The following is a 22,689-nucleotide window of genomic DNA, read 5'->3' as shown; positions in this document are numbered from 1 at the left end:
AACCCTGATAAGATGATGATCAGATTTTTCAGCAGAAGCTTTGCAGGCCAGAGAAGAGTGGCAAGATTTATTCAAAGTGCTGAGAGAAAAAAAACTGTCCATCAAGAATATTCCACCTGGCAAATTGTCCTTCAGAGTCGAAGAAGAGAAGAGTTTTGCATACAAGCAAAAGCTAAAGAAGCTAATCACCGCTAGACTGGCCTTACAGGAAATGTTAAAGGGACATCTTTAAGCTGAAATGAAAAGGTGCTAATTAGTAACAGGAAAACATATGAAAGTATAAATCTCACTTTTTTTTTTTTTTTTTTTTTTTTTCCTTGCGTTATGCGGGCCTCTCACTGTTGTGGCCTCTCCCATTTGCGGAGCACAGGCTCCGGACGCGCAGGCTCAGTGGCCATGGCTCACGGGCCCAGCCGCTCCGCGGCATGTGGGATCTTCCCGAAACGGGGCACGAACCCGCGTCTCCTGCATCGGCAGGCGGACTCTCAAGCACTGCGCCACCAGGGAAGCCCTAAATCTCACTTTTAATGGTAAATATATACTAAAATAAAGATAAAGAATTTTGAAACAGCAAGGAAACAACAAATTGACAGTAGTAAATACATACTGATCAATAATTAATTTAAATGTAAAATGACTAAATTTTCCAATCCAAAGATGTAGAGTGTCTGAATAGATTAAAAAAACCCAAAAAGACCTAGAACAAAACTCACTTCAGCTTTAAGGACACACATTGACTGAAAATGAAGGGTAGAAAAAGATACTTCATGCAAATGGAAATCAAAAGAAAGCTAGGGTAGCTATACTTAATGTAAGACAAAATGACTTTAAACTAAAAACTGTAATAAGAAACAAGGAAAGTCATTGTATAATGATAAAGTAGTCAACTCATCAAGAGAGTATAACACTTGTAAATATTTATGCATCTATTATCAGAGCATGTAAACATATAAAGCAAATCTGAAGGTAACAATTGATAGCAATACAATAATAGTAGAAGACTTAAGTACTCCACATTTAACAATGGATAGATCATCCGGACAGAAAATCAATACAGAAAACTGGATTTAAACAGTATGTGAGACCAGGTGGACCTAACAGAAGTATATAGAATCTTCCATGCAACAGCAGCTGAATAAACATACTTCTCAGGCACATGTGGGACATTCTCCAGGATAGGTAATGTGTTAGGCCACAAAACAAGTCAATAAATTTAGGAAGATTGAAATCATATCAAGCTTCTTTTCCAGCCACAAAAGTATAGTACTAGAAGTCAATTACAAGAAGAGAACTGGAAAATTTACAAATATGTGGAGGTTAAACAACATACTACTGAATGGGTCAAAGAATAAACTAAAAGGAATAAAAAAAAACCCTAAGACAAATGAAAATGCAAATACAGCATACCAGAATTTATTGGCTAAAGCAAAAGCAGATATAAGGGGGAAATTTATAGCAGTTAACACCTACATTAAGAAAAGAGTAAAATCTCAAATAAGCAACTTAAGTTTACACCTGAAGGAGCTAGAAGAAGAAGAACAAACTAAGCCCAAAATTAAGAGAATGAAGGAAATAACAAATATCAGAGTGGAAATAAATGAAACAGAGTAAAAAGACAATAGAAAAAAAATCAGTGAAACAAAGAGTTGTTTTTTTTTGAAAAGGTAAATCGACAAACCTTTAGCTATACTCAGCAGGATAAAAAGAGAAAGGACTCAAATAAAATTAGAAATGAAAGGGGAAATGTTAGATTTGATACCACAAAAATACAAAGACTCATAAAACTACTATGAAAAAATACACACCAACAAATTGGGCAGCCTAGAAGAAATGAATAAATTCCTACTAACATACAACCTACCAAGTCTGAATCGTGAAGAAATATAAAATATGAACAGACCAGTAGTAGTAAAGATATTAAATTGGTAATCAAAAACATCCTACCAAGGAAAAATCGAGGACCAGATGGCTTTACTTGTCAATTCTGCTACACATTTAAAGAAGAATTAATAACAGTCCCTTCTCAAATTCTTCCCCCACAAAAAAAAGAGAAGAGGAGGAAACACCTTCAAACTCATTTTACAAGGCCAGCATTACACTGATACCAAAGACAGACATGGGCACTACAAGAAAAGGAAACTACAGGCCCTGACTAACATAGATGCAAAAATTCTCAACAAAATAAAGGCAAACCAAATTCAGCAATACATTAAAAGGATCATACACCATGATCAAGTGGAATTTATTCCTGGATGCAGGGCTCAACATATGCAGATCACTGAATGTGATCCACCACATTAACAAAATAAAAGGATGAAATTCATATGATCTTCTTAATTGATGCAAAGAAATCTGTCAAAATTCAACATCCATTCATGATAAAACTCTTAACTGCGTATAGAGTGAACATACTTAATCATCATAAAGGCCCTTTATGACAAGTCCACAGCTAACATCATACTCAGTGGTGAAAAGCTGAAAGTTTTTCCTCTAAGATCCAGTACTAGTCAAGAATGCCCACTCTTGCTACTGTTATTCAACATAGTATTGGATGTCCTAGCTAAAAGAATTTGTCAAGAAAAAGAAATATAAGCCATTCAAATCAGAAAGGAAGAAATAAAACTGTCTCTATTTGTTGATGACATGATATTATATATAAAAAATCCTAAAAACTACAAAAAAACTGTTAGTACTAATAAAGGAATTCTGTAAAGTCACAGGATACAAAATTGATAAACAAAAATCAATTGAGTTCCTATACACTAACAACAAATTATCAGGAAGAGAAATGAAGAATATAGTCCTATTTATAATTGCATGGAAAAGAATAAATACCTGGGTATAACTTTACCAAGGAGGTAAAAGATCTGTATCCTGAAAACTGTGTAAGACATTAATGAAATAAATTGAAGAAGACACATATAAATGGAAAGATACCCCATGCTAATGGTTTGGAAGACATAATAATGTTGAAATGTCCATACAGCTCTAAGAAATTTACAGATATGGTGCAGTCCCTATTGAAAGTCCAGTGGCATATTTCACAGAAATAAAACAAAGAATCCTAAAATTCATATGGAACCACAAAATACTCTGAATAGCCAAAGTATTCTTGAGAAAGAAGGTTAAAGGTGGAGTCACACTTCCTAATATCAAAGTGTATTACAAAATTTTATTAATCAAACTGTATGGTATTGGCATAACAACAGACATGTAGATCAATAAAACAGAATACAGAGCCCAGAAATAAACCCATGTGTATATAGTCAATTAATTTGCAACAAAGGAGCCAAGGATATGCAGTGGCAAAAAGATAGTCTGTTTGATAAATGGTGTTTGGAAAATTGGACAGCTATATGCAAAAACAAACAAAAAGCCAGGATCCCTATCTTATACCATACACAACAATAAATCCAAAATGGATTAAAATTTTGAATGTAAGGCCTGAAACCGAGTAAGTTCTGAAAGAAAACTTAAGGGGTGAGCTCCTTAACCAAGGTCTTGCCAATGACTTTCGGCAAAAATAAGTGGGACTGCATGAAACTAAAAGCCTTCTGCACAGCAAAGGAAACTATCAACAAAATCTAAAAGCAACCTGCTGAATGGGAGAAAATATTTGCAAACCACATATCTGTTAAGAGGTTAATATCCAAAGTATATAAAGAACTCATGCAACTCAATAGCAAACAACCAAACAATCCAATTTTTAAATGGGAAAGGACTTGAATAGACATTTTCCCAAAGAAGTCATACAACAGGTACATGAAAAGATGCTCAACATCACTAATCATCAGGGAAATGGAAATCAACACCATAATGAGATATCACCTCATACCTGTTAGAATGGCAATTTTCAAAAAGATAAGAGGTAACAAGTGTAGTCAAGGCTGTAGATAGAAGGGAACCCTTGTGAACTGTTGGTGGAAATGTGAATTGGTGCAACCACTATGGAAAATGGTATGGAGGTTCTTAAAAAAATTAAAAATAGAACTGCCTTATGATCCAGTAATCCCACTTCTGGGTATGTATCCAAAGGAAATGAAAACAGGGTATCGAAGAGTTATTTGCACTCCCATGTTCATTGCAGCATTATTCACAATAGCCAAGATACGGCAACAAGCTAAGTGTCCATCAACAGTTGAATGGATAAAGATGTTTTATATACATGCATACATACATATGTGCAACACACATGTATTTCATACATACATACACACAATGGAACATTCAGTCATAAGAAAGAAGGAAATCCTACTGTTTATAACAACATGGATGGTTATGCTAAGTGAAATAAGTCAGAGTGTGACAAGTACTGTAAGGTACCATAAAAGTTAAACTCAAGAGAAATAGAGAGTGGAATGGTGGTCACCAGGGGCTGAAGCTTTCAAGAAATAGGGAGAGGTTGGTAAAAGAATACAGACCTTCAGCTATAAGATTAATAAGGTCTGAGGATCTCTAGTAAAACATGATGACTACAGTTGATAGCACTGTATTGTATGATTGAAATTTACTAAGAGTGTAGATCTTAAATGTTTTCATCTCCCCCCCACACACAAAAAAAGTATCTAAGGTGATGGATTAATACCTTATAATACCTAATACCTGGAGGATACCTTTAACAGTGTATCCATATGTCATATCACCACTCTAAATATCTTAAAATGTTGTCAATTATACCTCTATAAACCTGATTAAAAAAAGACAATTTAACAGGTGTAAAGAGATTCTAGGAAGCCCAATTAAGCTTACAGAAATCAATACAGGATGACATTATAGCAGGCATTTTTGGAGAGGTTCTAGGAATTCTTGGATATTTTTCAAACTTTTCATTTGGAAATAATTTCAAACTTACAGAAAAGTTACAAGCATATTGCAAACATCTATATGCCCTTTACCTATGTTTGCCCATTTAAAATATTTTGTCCCATTTCTTTATTATCATAGATATTAATTCTCTTTAGTAGACCCCTCTCTCCTTCGCTTACTCCCTCTTTCTCCTTACACACACACATACATACACACACACACACACACACACACAAATTTTTTTCTGAACTATTTGAGACAAATTTGTGTGCACCTTTTCCCTTTGCCCTAAAGTCTTCAGTGTATGTTTCATAGGAATAAGTATTTTCTTATGTAAACATAGTGTGGTTATCAATATCAATATTATACCTTTATCTCATCTACCATCCATTCAATTTTGTCATTTGACCTAATGCTCTTTATGCTCCGCCCCCCCTTTTGGTCTTCCAGTATAGGATGTAATTTAAAATTCTGTATTGCATTTAATTATCTTTTGTCTGTCTTCATCTGGAATAGTTGCTCAGCCTTTGACATTTTCAAATAATGCAGGTCCCAATGCCCCTTTTAAATAGAATGCTTAATATTTTTTGTTTTTCTGATGTCTCTCACTTTAGATTCAAGTTATACATCAGTAGTTGGATTACTACCAACATTTGGAATACTAAGTGTATGTCCTACTAAGGGCACACATCTGGAAGTACATAATGTCTCTCTGCTACCCACCTGCCTTACTGATGCTATTCTTTTTGAGTACCTAGTCTAGTGATTGTCAGATATCTCCATTGTATAGTTGCTATTTTTTTTTCCTTTGCTTGCAACTAATAAGCCATGAGTGATAAGATACTTTAAGACTATGTAGATATTCTACTACTCATTAATTATCCCCCCTGCCAGATTCAGCATTTAGTGATGATTCTTGCCTGTGCCAATTTTTATTATGATGGTTGCAAAATGATTATTTTCCAGCTATGCACACTCTCTACCTGTACCTTTACCAGTCAGCAGTTGACATTTTACGTTTTCTGTCTTGTCTATCTATGTGAGTTATAGATTCATGTATTCCAGTTTTTTTCCTTCAGTAGTATATAATTAATGGTTTTTACTGTTTTAATGCACAGATTGTCCAAGATCTGACCAGTGGGCAACCCTTTAGAGTGGTTCCTGTGTTCTCTTGACAAACCCCATCAGGGTTTTTTTTAGCATTTTTAAACTTTCTTGCATAACAAGCTGATCCAGGATCATCTTTTTCCTTCCCTTCCTCAGCCTTGAAATTAGCCAATTCTCCAAGGAGCCCTGGCTCATTTGAGTATGGAATAATATTAAAAACCAAGATTAGGGGCTTCCCCGGTGGCGCAGTGGTTGAGAGTCCGCCTGCCAATGCAGGGGACACGGGTTCGTGCCCCGGTCCGGAAGATCCCACATGCCACGGAGCGGCTAGGCCCATGAGCCGCGGCCGCTGAGCCTGTGCGTCCGGAGCCTGTGCTCCGCAGCAGGAGAGGCCACAACAGTGAGAGGCCCGCGTACCGCAAAAAAACAAAACAAGACAAAATGAAAACAAAAAACAAGATTAGGGTTCTTGTATATTTGGAATCAATGTTTCAAAATTATTTTTCTTTTTAGCTCAGATATTTTCCTATTTGCCATTTTAGCTGGACCAAAACATTGTAATTTATTTAGTATTTACAATCACCTTACAGAAAGTTAGAGTCTGCTTCTTATGAGTTTTTTAAGATTCTGAAAATGTAAATAAGTTATAAGAGTTCTGGCTCCTATATAAGTTCACTTAGGTAGTAGATGCTAGCCAGAATTATGTAACAGCTTTTCTGTATGAAGAACAGAGAGATAATATCTTTTGGAATTGGTCCAAAAAATGGTAAAAATAATGAGGTAATATTTGAAAAAGATAATATTAAAGCACAGATGATGCTCCTTTCTAGGTCATCATTAATGTTGTTCCCATTTTCGATGTAAACAGTTAATTATATACTTTAAAAAAAATGTGTTTTTCCATGCTGCGGAGCAACTGGGCCCGTGAGCCACAACTACTGAGCCTGCGTGTCTGGAGCCTGTGCTCCGCAACAAGAGAGGCCGCGATAGTGAGAGGCCCGTGCACTGCGATGAAGAGTGGCCCCCGCTTGCCACAACTAGAGAAAGCCCTCGCACATAAACGAAGACCCAACACAGCCATAAATAAATTAATTAATTAAGTAAAAAAATTTTTTTAAATGTGTTTTTCTTTTATTTTTGGATCATATCATCAATTCAAAAATAGATCTTTTAATTCTCATTTGGTGTGAATTACTTCATACCAAATATACTGTGGCACATTATTTGGAAGCCTAAAGAAGAGGAACTTAGGGATACAAACTATCCAAAGTATAATTGTGCAACTTTAAAAATGTTGGCTCTTATCTCCCTAAGATACAGTAACACTGTCAAAAATCACAAGCATTAAACTTTTGATAACATGTTCCCAGAATTATCCAACTAGGCAGTGTGATTATAAAATATTTTCAGTAATCAGTAAAATATGATAGATGTGAGGTTGCTTTATATGATTTACCTTAAAAAATGATAGACCTGTCTACATTTTTTATTTAGTTGTATCACTTTGGAGTCTTTTAATGTGTTTGTAAACGTGCTTATGAACCAATAATGATGCAGTTCAGACTAAAGACATTTTGGTATGTTAGCAAACGAAATGTGATCAAAGAAAAGGGGTGAAATGAATGAATGTACTTTGGAATAACATTGACATATAGTAAGTGCCCAATGAAGGTTTTATTTTCATTTTTTTATTATGGAAATTCTGAAACAAATAGAAAATTTAAGTGAGTAGTATAATAAATCCCATTACACTTGACCCAGCTTTAAAAATTATCAGCATTTTGTCAATCTTTTAAAATCTAAATCCTTGATTTTTTCTTTTTTTTTTTAGGGAGAGACATTTCAAAGCAAACCCCAGACACCATATTTCACCCGCACATATTTTAGTGTGTATCTCTAACTGCTAAAGCTTCTTTAGATTACCAGTCTGCCATTATAATTTTTAACAAAATTAATTACAATTTTGAATAACCCCTTAATATTATCTAATATCCAACTTACATATTTTTAAGTTAAAAAATTTGTCTCAAAAATGTCTTGGTTTATTCAAACACGTTCCACACATTGTATTTGGTTGTTATTTCTTAACTTCTTTCTGTAACAGTCCCTCTTCTGGGGGCGGTAGAAGAACTGGGTCATTTGTCCTATGGAATGTTCTGTATTCTGGATTTGGCTGATTAATTCTCCATGTTATTTTTTAACTTGTACCTCTACTCTCTATAGTTTCCCTAAAGTAATATTTAGATCTAGAGGCTTAATTGGATTCACGTTCAATTTTTAAAGCAAAAATTGTACTGTTCTTCCTATTGTGTTACATCAAGATGAACTTATTTTCTGGTTGTTCTACTTTTAGTAATTTATGATTGATTTGTGGGTTTGGGGTAGTGCCAGCCTTTCACTTAATAGTTTGGTATCTATTGATCATTGCCTAAATACATTATTTCAGTAGGAATTGCAAAAGATAATTTCCTCATACTATTATTCCTTCTGCATTTATTGACTGAAATTCAACTATTAAGAAGAACTTTCATTAAAAAGAACTGAAATTCAACTATTAAAAAGAACTTTCATTAATAGAGAAGACAATTGTTTCCCCTTATTTTTAAAAATTTTCAAAATAGTAGATTGGTACCCTAGCAATCTTCAGTAGTGACCAATTAAAAAATTATCATTATGAACTCATGGATTTTTGTGTATTTGTTGAGTTTCAATCAGCTGCGATTTTTATTTATTTTGATTCTGTTAGTCTTTGACAGATTCTTTACTTTTTGACTAAGATGAATAGTCTCATTTTGTACATTTTTCTGGCCCAAATATAGAATGTCATTTCTCCAGGGAGTCTTGGTTTCCTTTACTAGAAAACAGTATTTAATAAGTTCTTGATTGTATAAATGAATTATGAACACTGGTATGATGCTTAGTACAGTGTCTGGCATGTAGAATATATGTTACAGTTATTGTTTTCTTTTATATTCTCATATTAATTAGCCTAGAACTGTGGTTCTTAAAGTGCGGTCCCTGGATCAGCAGTATCAGTATCACTGGGGAATTTCTTAGAAATGTAAATTCTCAGACCTACTGAATCAGAACTTTTACGGGTGAGACCCAAAAATCTATTTTAGCAAGCCCTCGGTGATTTTGTTGCACACTGAAGTGTGAGAACCACTGGTCCAGAGTAGAAGTTCCTAACTCATCTGGTGCGGATGGGCCACAGGCATGCTGAATATTTTCTTAGGGCAGCTGTAAAGCACCCTAGCTCCCAGCAGTCTTGTCCATTTTCTAATCTTTTCAAATCTTATTTTACTTTATGAAATGTGAGAATTGATGAAACAGATGTTAAGTATAATAATATATTTATGAAATAAACATTGTATTAACCTAGCCTCCTAAGGATATAGAACACAGGAATATATACGTATTTCAGTTTTGTACATTTTCCATCCTAAAATAGCTTGTGACAGCCTTTCCCAGCATGTGTTCCATAGGGCACTAGGTCCTCTTGATGCTGTGTAATAAAGAGGGTTTCAGTGGTCCAGTAAGTTGGAGAAATAATTTATATTATATCTCCTTTGCTTGGCATTGTAGAAATAATATTTGCATATCAAAGTCTGAAAAATCCTGCAGTAAAGAAACCTTTTTAACTTGGCTTTAACTTACTGTTTCCAAAATGTTTTGATTAGATCTTTTTGGCTAAGCAGTATCTGTTAGCTTCCAGCAGAAAACACTTTGGAAAATGCTGCCTTATGAGTATATTTTTTTAAAAAAATTACGGACTATGCGCCACTTAAAATTACGGAGCTTTCTGGGTGAATGTATAGTAACCCTACAAATGAATTTGTCCTACCTTTGGAATACTGTAGCACACAGGAGCTGCTGAAGGGGGAAATATCAGGATATTCTCTTTGCTAGAGGTAAACTGGATTCTGAACTGAAGACTAGTGGCCTGATTTGTCTGAAGCCTTGTTATCCTAAAATTTGTATGTTTCATGTAGTCATTATTTTCCAGACCAATGCAAGGATAAACTAGGTTTTGTCATATAGACGTGTCAACATGATTAAGGGATTATTTGGCAAGAAATGAAGAAGTTTGCTGGGGGAACTGTAGACCTTACAGAATTTTGCAACTACTTAAAACATTTCCAGTTTTGGAAAATCTTAAAGTCCTTAAATTGCTTAACTGAGGCAACTCTATATAATGGTACACTGTAATAAATTACTTACTTTTCAAAAAGGAAATGCAGAACTGGAAGTTTTTTATTTGCATGATTCCTTTCATCCTCCTTTTAAAATGAGTGTTTAACAAAATTTTGTAGGGAGAGTTAGTATGAAACAGTGTTGTTGAAAATGAACTTAGCACAGGTGATATTGGGTGCAACTAAGTCTTTTCAAGATAGAATAGACAGGAATCAAGCATCAGGAGTACAACAGAGATGAGACTGAAGTATTTGACCTGAGTGATAGGATAAGCTTCTTAAAGATTGTGCCTATCTGCTATATGGAGTCATTCCATAAAGTCAGTATTCTAATAATTTTTAGCATTTTGATCTTAGGATATGTTTAAAAGGCAATAGTACTTTAAGGACAGATTGCTATGGTGGGTACTAATATATCCCATATTATTGAAGCATGAAGACTATGAGAGCAACATCGAATGTAAACTACATAGAAGCTGGGAATCCCACTAGCAGATGTGGTCCGTAGTAACAATAGGTAGAAAAAATATCAATAAATGGGCAAGTTGTGGCATGTGCTTATGATATGTATAAGAGATAAGGTCACATTACAAGTCAGTGTGAGGCAGTTCAGTAAACAGTATTTAAGGTAAATTTGTATCTTTAATGGGACCTACTAAAACCAATGAATAATCTTAGCATAGAAGGAGGCTTGTAAATATTGTTCAATGAGATAAAATACGTGAAAATGTTTTATACTATAAAATGTTAGATTTCCAATCATTATTACAATATCTATTACATTTGTGTCCTGTATTTTTGATTTCCTGCTTATTGTTAAGTTTCTCACATCTTTTCGACATGTGAAAATCTGTCATTGTAAAATGCAAAGCAAAGTTAGTATCACTACACAGTTATTACACAAAAGGTATTCTAGTAGCTATAAAGAAGAGGCACTATTCCCTTACATGATATATTACTTATAGAAGAATTTAACCAAAACCACGTCATTACTATCTCCTGGAATAAGCCTTATTATAAACAAGAATTTTTTTTTTAATCACAGCAGTACATTTTGGTTTGAAAAAAGGAATATGAACTTTCTCTAAACTTGGGACATTGTATTCTTACAGGAGAGCTATTATGCTATTCTTACAGGAGAGCTATTATTTATAGCACATTTACAAAGTAAAGGTCAAAATCTATAATAAAAAGTGATGTAAAGGCTATGGCTGAGTCCCTTTGCTGTGCACCTGAAGCTATCACACCATTGTTAATTAGCTATACTCTAATATAAAATAAAAAGTTAAAAAGAGACGTAAAGAAAAATGGAATTGGGCTTCCCTGGTGGTGCAATGGTTAAGAATCCGTCTGCCAGTGCAGGGGACACAGGTTCAAGCCCTGGTCTGGGAAGATCCCACATACCACGGAGCAACTAAGTCTGTGCGCTGCAACTACTGATCTTGCACTCTAGAGCCTGAGAGCCACTACTGAGCCCGCCTGCCACAACTACTGAAGCCCGCGCACCTAGACCCCGTGCTCTGCAACAAGGGAAGTCACTGCAATGAGAAGCCTGCACACTGCAATGAAGAATAGCCCCCGCTCGCGGCATCTAGAGAAAGCCCGCACGCAGCAATGAAGACCCAAAGCAGCCAAAAATAAAATAAAGAAAAAAAGAAAAAAAAAATTTTTTAATTAAAAAAAAAGAAAAATGGAGTTGTTTTTATTTAATATTGATTAACATTATATTGGACCTTTTTTCTTTCTTGTTAATAATTATTCCAGTTAGTGAATATTTAATAAAAGGATAGCTTTAAGAAATGACCAATGCATTCTATTTTATGTTTAGGTTAATGCAGGTTAATGGTCATTTGTATGAAATGGTTATGCACTTACTCAAGCTGACTTCTCACGGTACTCTAGGGCATGTATCACAATCTCATAAAATTGTGGATAGCTTTATCTCTTTCAGGAATTTCAGTCATTCTTTTGTCCTGAAAGGACAAAATTTGTTAGTAATCCGTAAAGAATATGATTCATTAAGTGTGGAAATCTTTGGTAAATTCATATTCATCACATTTTTATTATTTCTAAGAATTCCAGGAACCACCCAACCTAATTTTAGCTTTTGCTTTGTAACAAATGAAAATCTTTCAAGAGCATATGGATCTTATCACACATAATAAAAAGTAAATAGATATTTCCCTTTGGATATGTGCATTCCATAGACATCTAATACTTGGTTATATTTCACTGTATAGAAACTATACGGGCTCCAAAGGAGATAGAAATACAGTTCTTGGCCTCCACAAGTAGGGGGAAAAAGCTTCCCTTGGTAAAATACCCAGAAAACTATTCTAAGAAAATTCATTCCTGCATGAATGCAGTGAACAAATATTAAGTAAGTATCAACCATGTGGCCAGCTCTTGGTTTAGTAACTGGGAAATTACCAGTGAACAAAACAGAAATCCTGGTCTTTGTGGAGCACATTCTAGTGGAGGAGGTAAACAAACCAGAAAACAAAGATAAGTGAAATAGATAATATGTTGTTGTCACGTCATGGAGAAAAATTTATTTTTATTAAGGAAGGGGATATAGGGAGTGTTAGGGCATTGCAGTTTCAAGTAGGGTGCCAACAAAGGCTTAACAGAGCAGAAGTTTGCTTGAATGAAGACTGAAGGGAGATGAGGGAATTATTTATTGTATCTGTTCCAGGCAAAGGAATAAAAAAGTTCTTGAGACCCTTATGTGGGAGCATGCCCAGCATGTTTGAGGAGCAGCAAGGAAGCAAAGTGGGGCTAAAGAGGAACAGAGGAGACTAAAGGAAGCTGTTAAAATAACCCAGACAAGTGATGATAGTGGCTCACAGTACTGTGGTAGCAGTGGAGGTGGTGAGAAATCAGGACTGCTGACAGTTTGGATACGGGTTATGAAAGAGAGGGGAATCAGGATTTTTGATTTGCTAAATGGGAGGATAGAATTTCCATTAACTGAGATAGGGAATACTGCAGGAGGAGTGGAGTTTGGGAAGAAAGATTGGAGCTGTATTTTGGACATGTTTGAGATACCTATTAGTCATCTAAGTGGAGAGGTCAAGCAGGCAGTTGGATATGGCATTTTGTGGCATTTGGGAGAGAGGTTTGGCAGGAGAGATAAGTATGAGCAAATGTGTGATATGTTGATGAACTGTGCTAAGAATTAATAGTAGGAGAAAAATCAGTAAAGGAAAGCTTTCAGGAAGGAAGATAATTCCTAAGCTGGACCTTTGATTAATGGAAAAGAAAGAGAAGAGGATTCTAGTTAGGGAAAATGTCCTAGCATCTTAGAATATTATATAGAAATAAATCTGAATACTACCTTGGTTTTTTTTCTTTTCACTTGGAACTTTTATAGTGCGTCATATGGTATTATGGAACAATAGGTGCACAGGAAATATTTGTTGACTAATGAGAATAATATTTTTCAAAGTTTATTTTATTAACTAGTATTTAATCACTGAACATTTAGGGTTTTAAAAAAATTCTAGATATTTTTATTGTGCTAAGATATGCATAACATAAGCTTTACCATTTCAACCATTTTTAAGTGTACAGTTCAGTGGCACTAGGTACATTCTGAAACTCAGTTTTGTGTATAAAAATATCCTCTGTTTTCAAAAAATCAACATTGTTGCTTCTGAGCAAAAAGAATTTAGAGCTGATTGGGCTTTTAAGAGCAATGAGTATTCTGCAACATAATCCTAAATGATTATTGCTTTTGTTTGAAGGATTGGGAGAAGTCCAAAAAGCAAAAATGAAAAGTAGTGCCTTACTTCTAAAACAGATTTTTTCTTTCCTTGAAAACTGAATTTCCATTAAGTGAGTGTCATTTGTATTTGTATGGGTCACTAATGAATGTGTCTTATTTACCTTTGATTACTGGTACTTCACACAGAAACCAAATGCTCAAATAAAATTGTGGTATATATCTGGAGGTTAAGGAGTTTTCAAAAATGAAATAAGTATGCCCTGTTTCATAATTTCTTTGCCTACTCGCTTCTCAGATTCCTCTCAAAGTATGTTTATTTTTAGTTTGAGTTTTGTAAATTATATTTTGTAATTAATTTTGGATTTTGTAAATTACATGAACGTGTGTGCGATATGTCTATATTTTGTGAGTTACAAACCTAGGAAATTGTTCCTCTGTTGATTACAGTGTCTCTTTCTTTAGGGAACAAAGAAAGATGAGATTGAAGGTGAAGTGGAAGTGCCTGGTTTAATTCAGCCTGCAGAAGTGTTTGCTCCCAAAAGCCTGGTGTTGGTATCCAGATTAGATTATCCAGAAATTTTTAGGGTAAAGAACTCATAGTTGTCATTATTAATTTGTATTATTGTATAAATCTATTTTGAGTGAACCACGGTAACAAATTCTTTGTATCTAAAATATCTTTAAATTGATTAGGAATTCATCAATAAATAAAATTACTGTGAACAGAAGAAATGTATTTCATGTTGGTTAAAATAAGTACCTGAGTAAGTTAATATGACTTATTTATACTTCTAAGGATGTAGTGTTTGTTTTAAAATAGGTCCCATCTTTACTGACTCCAAAATTTATGAATCCTAAAGAAATCATTTGATTAGCTGTATCAAGTTTAAAATGCATTAGTAATATAACAACTTAGTGTATTTTTATTGATCTTCTTTTTAGGAGTCCAGGTTCAATGAAATAGATAAGTATTTGTGATTTCAAATAGTTGTGATCATACTGCTATCCATATAGCTTTAAAATATTGTTTACTTCCAGATATTTTATTTTTTTAGATAGTTAGAATTTGCAGATGTAGAAAAAATTTACTTTAGTTATAAATACATTTAAGCTTTGCAAGAAGAGGGCTTATTTTTCTTATTTCAGTTGCAATCTTTAATAATAGTAATGTTGACCATTGTCCAGAGTCACAGATCTTCTTTGGAAGGTATAAACTATACCTTAAAATTTCTCAAGGATTTGGGAAATTGATACATAATTTCTGGAAAACTTTTTCATATTGTTGAGATTATATATATTCTTAGTGTCAAGATTTCAATGACAGTGGCTAACTCCTAACAGATACTAATTTTTTAGTTATAAGTTTTAATAAACTGAGAGATTCATATGATTACATTTTATCTTCCACTTTACCACCTACCTTCTTCTTAGCTTAAAGTGTTAATCATACCTTGTCTCTATTTTGCTATTCTTTGTAGTAATTCACATAAGTTACGTTTTTCTGTAGAATAAATGTTCTGAATTTATAAGAATCACAAAACAAGATAAAGTTTCTAAGTTTTTATCTTGAAATTTGGAGTTCTGCAAAATAAGTTGAGACAGAAACAGTGTTAGGCCCCACAAATTTGCTAGAGTGATTATCTAAGCACAAACACCTGTTTTACGAATTATGGATTTCTGCTTTTTATAAACTCATCTCAAAAGCTCATTTAGAGCTTCTGGTTCTAGAGGAAAATTTAATAAACTTAATAACGTTTGCTGCTTAAAATTTATTCCGTGGTCACTGCAGAATCTACTAGGTTCAAAGAGAAATTTTCCTGGAAGCAGATGTCACAACAATTTATTTTTAGTGCTTGCTTTTTCCATGAAATAACTACATGCATCTTTTCTTTTCAGGCTTGCCTGGGTTTGATCTATACTGTATATGTGGACACTCTGAATGTCTCCTTGGAAAGTCTCATTGCAAACCTGTGTGCGTGTCTTGTCCCAGCGGCTGGAGGGTCTCAGGTAAATAGAATAAAAAGGGAGATGAAGAGGGCCTGCTTCTCTTCTCCTCTCCTCCAGTAAATTTAATTTATGAAGAAAAGGAAAGAAAGAATTCTTTAAATATTTTCATTTTAAAGAGGATTTTAGTTTAATTAAGCATTGTCCCTGTGGTCTGCCTTCTAGAGACTCAAGATTCCATTCTTAGGTCATAGGGTTAATTTTAACACAGGGTTCACCTTGCACATAGCATAGTTAGAAGTCATATTCTGTGTAACTTGAACTCTAGCTTATGCTTTCTTGGAAATACACATTTTAAGTTGAACTTCAGATGTGTTCTTTGTACCTTTCTTATTATTCCTCTCTATGATTACGCCTCATTTTATTAACTTAAAATTTTTTTCAGTGATAAAAGTTAGGAGGTAACATTAAGAAAACTTTTAATATAATTCTTTGTAACATTATAACTACTTCTGGATAGATTAATTCATTTCTTCATTTCCCTGGATAAAAGCAATTATATGTGGTCCTAAAACCATTTTGTATGTTGTGTGTAATCTTTAATAGAATAGCTTGCATTTAAGCTTCAAAAGAGGAGGGCTTATTTTTCTCATTTCAGTTTGCTACCTTTAGTAATGATAATGTTAACCATTGTCCAAAATCGCAGATCTTCTTTGGAAAATATAATCTATACCTTAAAATTTCCCAAGGATTTTGTCATAGATTGAGCCCATGAGGACATTAAACTCTTCTACTGAAATAAAACGTTCTCAAAGTGGCATGTTTTTCATCTTCTGTATGTCCTGAAATTCTTCTATTCGTCTCTGAAGTAGAAAAATGAGAACTTCAGTTGCTATGACTTAATATTTCTAGGGAACTTTTTTTTTAAAGGCTCCTTTCCTTAAGTCCTAAAATTGAGTAGCTGATCACTTATTTTGCTTATTCTTGTGTAATATTGAGGAAACGGACAGCCCTCTAAAAATTAACAGTTTTTTATCCTCAGTCTGATAGAGATGTTGCTCATAGTAAAAATGGCATCTTTTTCCCGTGCCCTTTGCCTTTTTAGCTGTCTCCCGTCTTTCCTAGCGTCTTTTGGTTACTCTTAAGGCTTTTTTCCTCCTGCACTCTCCTCCCTCATTCTCCTATTTCTGCTGCAAGGGCATAATATGAAATGTGAGTTTGGTCACGATTGGACCTAAACTTTAAAGCAGCCGAGTTGTTTTATGAGCCTTTATTATGGTGGGAATTTTGTTGACATGATTTTATTTTTTTAATTTTTTTAATTTTAAAAATGTTTTTATTGTAGCTGCTAGAAATTTTTAAATTACATGCATAGTTCATATTACTATATTTCTTTTGTTTTTCCACTTTTATTGCCATATAACTGGCATATAAATGTTAGCTTTAACATTTTACTATTTTTTAGTTAAGTATTATTATCAGTGATTTGTGTATCTCATGATTACTAAATTTTCCCCTTTCAACTACTGAATTTTCTTGTACCGTATTCATTTGGACACAAAGTAACTTGAATGTTTTGGGCTGCATTATTGCCCTTCACATCTGTTAATTGGATCTTATATGGTCATCATCTGCTTTAAATTTGAACTTCAAAGGGATTTCTTTATCTTAAGAAAATGTCTGAAAAGAAATCATTTGTGGTGTGTGTGTGTGTTTTCCGCCCATTCTGCAGAAGCTGTTTTCCTTGGGTGCAGGAGATAGACAGCTGATCCAGACTCCCTTGCATGATAGTCTTCCTGTCACAGGCACTAGTGTGGCTCTCCTGTTCCAGCAATTGGGTATGTCTTCTTCTCCCATTTTCAGTGTTCTTATAAAAAGCCTATGAAAAAAAGATTTATTTTAAGCCTACATCACCTGACATAAATCAGGAAAATAAAAAGCAAACCACTAGATAACTGATATATAAATTATATGGGTTCTAATCTTAACTAGTATTCATTCTTTTTTTAAAATTAACCCAGGCCCCTTTTGCTCTTAAGTCAATTAAGCTTTTAGAAAGTAAACATATTTTCTGTGCTTTAAAAGACGAATAGATAGTATATTTTGTTTTTCCTTAGATGAATTGCTTTTATAGAAACCTTGTCAGATAGAACTAAACATCCAATCCTTTTCATCCCACCACCTGTATCAGACTTTAATTTTCTAGCAATGGCTAGGTTGACGTATTAGGGGGAGGACACTAGAAAGCACCCTCTGTACATTGGACAGCTCATACTTCATTAAAAGGAGTACTATAACTTAAAAAGGAGTATGTTTTAGACCAATGCTGCCAGAGATTCCCACTTACTTTACCTCGTACTTAGCCTTTATATGTACCTGTGTAAGAGTGTTCCACTCTCTTTGATTCAGTCTTTCTCATTGTTCTCCATCTGTGTTTGTCTTTTTCTAGTTGAATTGAAACCTCCCCTTTCCTGGGGCTCATAGTCTAGTAGTTCTCCATGGAATTCTTAATTCCTTGCACAAAAATTCTACCTTCTTATTTCCCTCCTATGTCATGTTGTATTTTACTCCCTGCTTAACTCTGAAATTTATCTCTCCTTTTTCTTTACTGGCCCCATCCTAATTCTTCTTCTGTGATTTCAGTCAGTGAAATTTAGAAAGCCTTAGAAGAGATTAATATAAATACAAGTAGAGTTTCTAGTATCCTAATAAAGATGAATGGTGACATCAACCCCAAAGTAGTAGTTCTCTATTACATCTTCCCCCACCTTAGGGGTTTAAACTCTCAAAAATTACATATTCCTTCTCTTCCTCCCCGAAAGTTTCTGCTCATTGAGTCATCTCAACCAAGTTCTAATTTAATTAAAGCTATTTTCCTTAATGTGTGAAATAGGTACTGTCTCCCTGGTGGCACTTACTTCTCTAAAGACTATCTTGTTGACTAAAACCTCCCTCCACAAACTTTTGGATATAATCTTAGGGGTTCATGGACTACCTACAGCCTGTCCATGGTCCCTCCTAATCACTGACTTAATTGATTTTTATCTAACCACTATTCACCTGATCTTTTTCAGTTAAGAGGGCCTGTATACCTCTAAAGGATCAATCAAAGCAAAGGTCTACCATGAAGAGGAATAGAAGGATATGACACAAAATTTCACATTCCCAAATGCTACCATTGATCTTATACTTAATGAGTGCCTTATAAACCTCTCATGCTTTTGCATTTTTACAGTGATTTGAAGGGGAGGGGAGGGATTGTTACTGACATTAATGCCTAGGACCCAGGGATATTAAACATTCTTCATGCATAATATATATGCACAAGAAGATTTTTTTACCTCAAGTACTAGTAGCACTCCTGATGAGAAAAACTGCTATAGATAAAGTATAAATTTATAAAACCTGGACCTCTCTTCCAGTAATGATGGCCTTTGTAATTCAGACTAACCCTCTTAACAGTGAATACTAGGAAAGCTATACAAGTATAAACAACATCTACTTGAAAGCGTCAGAAGCAGTAAATAATGACCAAACTATGGTCCAAGAGAAGAAAAAAACCTAAAGAAGTGAACCAGATATTTGGGACCACTTTTTCCCAAGCATCTCTTGATTTTGAAAGAAGTTACTGAAAAACTGATCTCTGTACTATTGATATCCAACAGCGAACGGGAGAATCGGAGTTCAGATTTTACCAAGGGAAATTCCTTTACAAAGCTCTCTTGCTTTGAGTTGGGACCATAAAGGACCATATCCTGGGAGAGGGTAAATCACAAGTAGACAGTCCCTCTGAGGAACTGAAGTACAGCTTGAAATCATTTCAGCTCCTAGAAACAGATTAAAATGATCCTTAATGCTACTATCTTTAGCCTTATAGTAGGAGTAAAAGTAAATCCTTTCTGGAGCAAGATAACTGCATTCTAGGCCTCCAATATATCTACAGATTTTTACATGTATGCCCAGTACTCTCCAAAGAAGACATACAGATGGCCAAGAGCACATGAAAAGATGTTCGACATCACTAGTCATTAGAGAAATACAAATCAAAACTACAATGAGGTGTCACCTCACACCTGTTAGAGTGGCCATCATCAAAACATATGTAAACGGTAAATGCTGGAGAGGGTGTGGAGAAAAGGGAACCCTCTTGCACTGTTGGTGGGAATGTGAATTGGTACAGCCATGGAGAACAGTATGGAGGTTCCTTAAAAAACTAAAAGTAGAGCTACTATATGATCCAGCAATCCCACTCCAGGGCATATATCCAGAGAAAACCATAATTTGAAAGGATACAGGCACCCCAGCGTTCATTGCAGCACTATTTACAATAGCCAGGACACGGAAGCAACCTAAATGTCCATCGACGGTGGAATGGATAAAGCAGATGTGGTACATATATACCATATATATACCATATATACCAATATATGTGGTACATATATACCAATATTACTCAGCCGTAAAAAAGAATGAAATAATGCCATCTGCAGCAACATGGATAGACCTAGAGATTGTCATACTGAGTGAAATAAGTCAGACAGAAAAAGCCAAATATATGATAACACATGTGGAATCTAAAAAATGGTACAAATGAACCTATTTACAAAACAGAAATAGGTCACAGATGTAGAAAACAAACTTATGGCTACTAAGGGGGAAAGGGGGAGAGATAAATTGGGAGATTGGGATTGACATATACACACTACTGTATATAAAAGATAATAAGAACCTACTGTATAGCACAGGGAACTCTATTCAGTGCTCTGTAACAACCTATATGGGAATGGAGTCTGGAAGACAGTGGATATATGTATATGTATGGCTGATTCACCTTACTGTACAGCAGAAACTAACACAACATTGTAAATCAACTATACTCCAATGAAAAAATTAATTAAAAAAAAATAAAGCAGACCATCAAGTTAAAAAAAATAACCAGAAACATGAGGACTAAAGCTATCTGAAAGAAATATAAAGGAAACCATAGACAATATAAAAGGCCCCCAGGGGCACCAGAAGGTAGTTATCTGATATTAAAATAACTATGCTTAAATAGTGAAGGAGATGGACAGTCAAGAGTGAGAATTTAGGGAGTGACATCAGCAAGATGGCACAATAGGAAGTCCCAGTCCTCCTCCTCCCACAGAAACATCAATTTAACAATTATATACAGACCAAAAAACCTTTGTGAGAATTCCAGAAGCTACTTAAGAAGGTGTGGTACCCCAGTTGATCACAGAGCTGAGAACAGCTACATTGAAACAGCTAAGAAGAGCAAGTTCACTTTACCTGGTCAGCCTCACCCCCAAGCCAGCACAGCCGGCACTGGAAGAGAACGCCCAGCTTGCAGCTTCTCCTTGGGGGAAAGGGAAGGAGAAAAGTGGAGTGTCTGTCCAATGTTCCAGATTTACAAAGTGCTGGCCAAGGAACTGGTTTCTGTCTTGCCATATTCGGAGCACTGACAGAATTAGCATATTTTGGATGCCTGAGGGCCACCTGGAACAAAGAAGAATGAGGTGTGGCTTGCTGCCTTGGGAGAAGGTGCGCAATGCCTTGAGGAGGAGGGAGAGGAACATTAGCATTCCAGCTTTTCAGAGGGCTGCCTGAAGTGGAGGAATGGGAACTTTAGTTTACTGCTAATGGGAGTGTGAATGGGACAGCTACCTTGGAATACAGTTTGACTTTTTTAAAAAGTTAAATAAACCAAATAATCCAGCCATTTCACTCCTAGGCATTTACTTAAGGAAAATGATAGCATTGTCCATAAAAAATATTTGTAAATGAATGGTCATATCCATATTTTTATAATAGTGAAAATCTGGAAACAAGTTTAGTGTCCATAAATGTAATAAATAATGGTTATGGTAATGGATAAATAATCTGTGGCATATCCATACAATGGAATACTACTAGGCAATATAAAGAAATGGATTGTTGATACATATTACTGTAAGGAACGACACCAAAAACGGAGCAGAGCTGAAACGAGCTTTATTTGGGAACGCTCCTGGGCGAGGTTCACTGGCCCGAGAGAAAGGGGCCAGAGAAGTCGCGCCCGCATCCGGGCGCGAACAAAATTTATAGGGGTGGACACAGGGGAGGTGCTTGCTGTGTGAAGCAGCCCTTTTTTGGTAATCTCTCGGGTGTTGTGGCAATGTCAGGTGTTGGTTGCATCAGCCTCAGAGCCGTTGGTTCCGCCCCTCGGGGAGCGGGAAGACCGGGCCGAGTGCTGTGGCAATGTCAGGTGTCGGTTGCATCAGCCACTTTGGCCGGTGTTCCGTCTGGCTCCCTGGGCCCTTCCCCGGACCTGCTGGCCTTATAATTACCACATGGATTAATTTGAAAATAATTATATTCAATGAAAAAAACAGGGCTTCCCTGGTGGCGCAGTGGTTGAGAATTCCGCCTGCCGATGCAGGGGACGCGGGTATGTGCCCCGGTCCGGGAGGGGAGGATTCCACATGCCGCGGAGCAGCTGGGCCCGTGAGTTCTGGCCGCTGAGCCTGCGTGTCAGGAGCCTGTGCTCCGCAACGGGAGAGGCCACAGCAGTGAGAGGCCCGCATACCGCAAAAAACAAACAAACAAACAAACAAAAAAACAAGAAAGAATGCATCCTGTATAATTCAGTTTGTCTGAAGTTCTAGAAAAGTTTCAAAAATAAATGAAAAAGAAATTATCGAAATAGAACATCATTCTACAGCCCTCATAGAAGAAAAACAGGCAGATATTATGTTCCTAACCTTGCCAAACACTACCTGTGTTTTGCCAGAGAACTTAAATCTGATTCTGATCATAGGAAATACAGAAGATGGGGAACACGTCGCCCCAAGAGACTAGAGTTGTCAAAATCCAGGCTCTAGGAAACTATTGGTCAAATGTCCCAGGTTCTTTTTTTTTTTTTTTTTTTTTTTT

The 22,689-nt window shown here is 35.4% G+C and overlaps 1 protein-coding gene across 2 annotated transcripts in view; it reads left to right on the top strand.

The window, feature by feature from the left end:
• Positions 1-22,689, top strand: part of SBF2 (SET binding factor 2) — a 472,364-nt gene that overhangs the window by 211,200 nt on the left and 238,475 nt on the right. For both annotated transcript variants that reach the window (XM_007471388.1, XM_007471387.1), the window contains exons 4-6: positions 14,296-14,418; positions 15,730-15,840; positions 17,510-17,615. In XM_007471388.1, the coding sequence (XP_007471450.1) occupies positions 14,296-14,418; positions 15,730-15,840; positions 17,510-17,615 (340 nt within the window). The remainder of the gene's footprint in view (positions 1-14,295; positions 14,419-15,729; positions 15,841-17,509; positions 17,616-22,689) is intronic.

This window comes from Lipotes vexillifer, unplaced genomic scaffold (assembly GCF_000442215.2).
Source record: "Lipotes vexillifer unplaced genomic scaffold, Lipotes_vexillifer_v1.1 scaffold6, whole genome shotgun sequence".
NCBI classification, from domain to species: Eukaryota; Metazoa; Chordata; class Mammalia; order Artiodactyla; family Lipotidae; genus Lipotes; species Lipotes vexillifer.
Note: the sequence above shows the minus strand (reverse complement) of the source record. Positions and strands in the feature narration are given on the sequence as shown.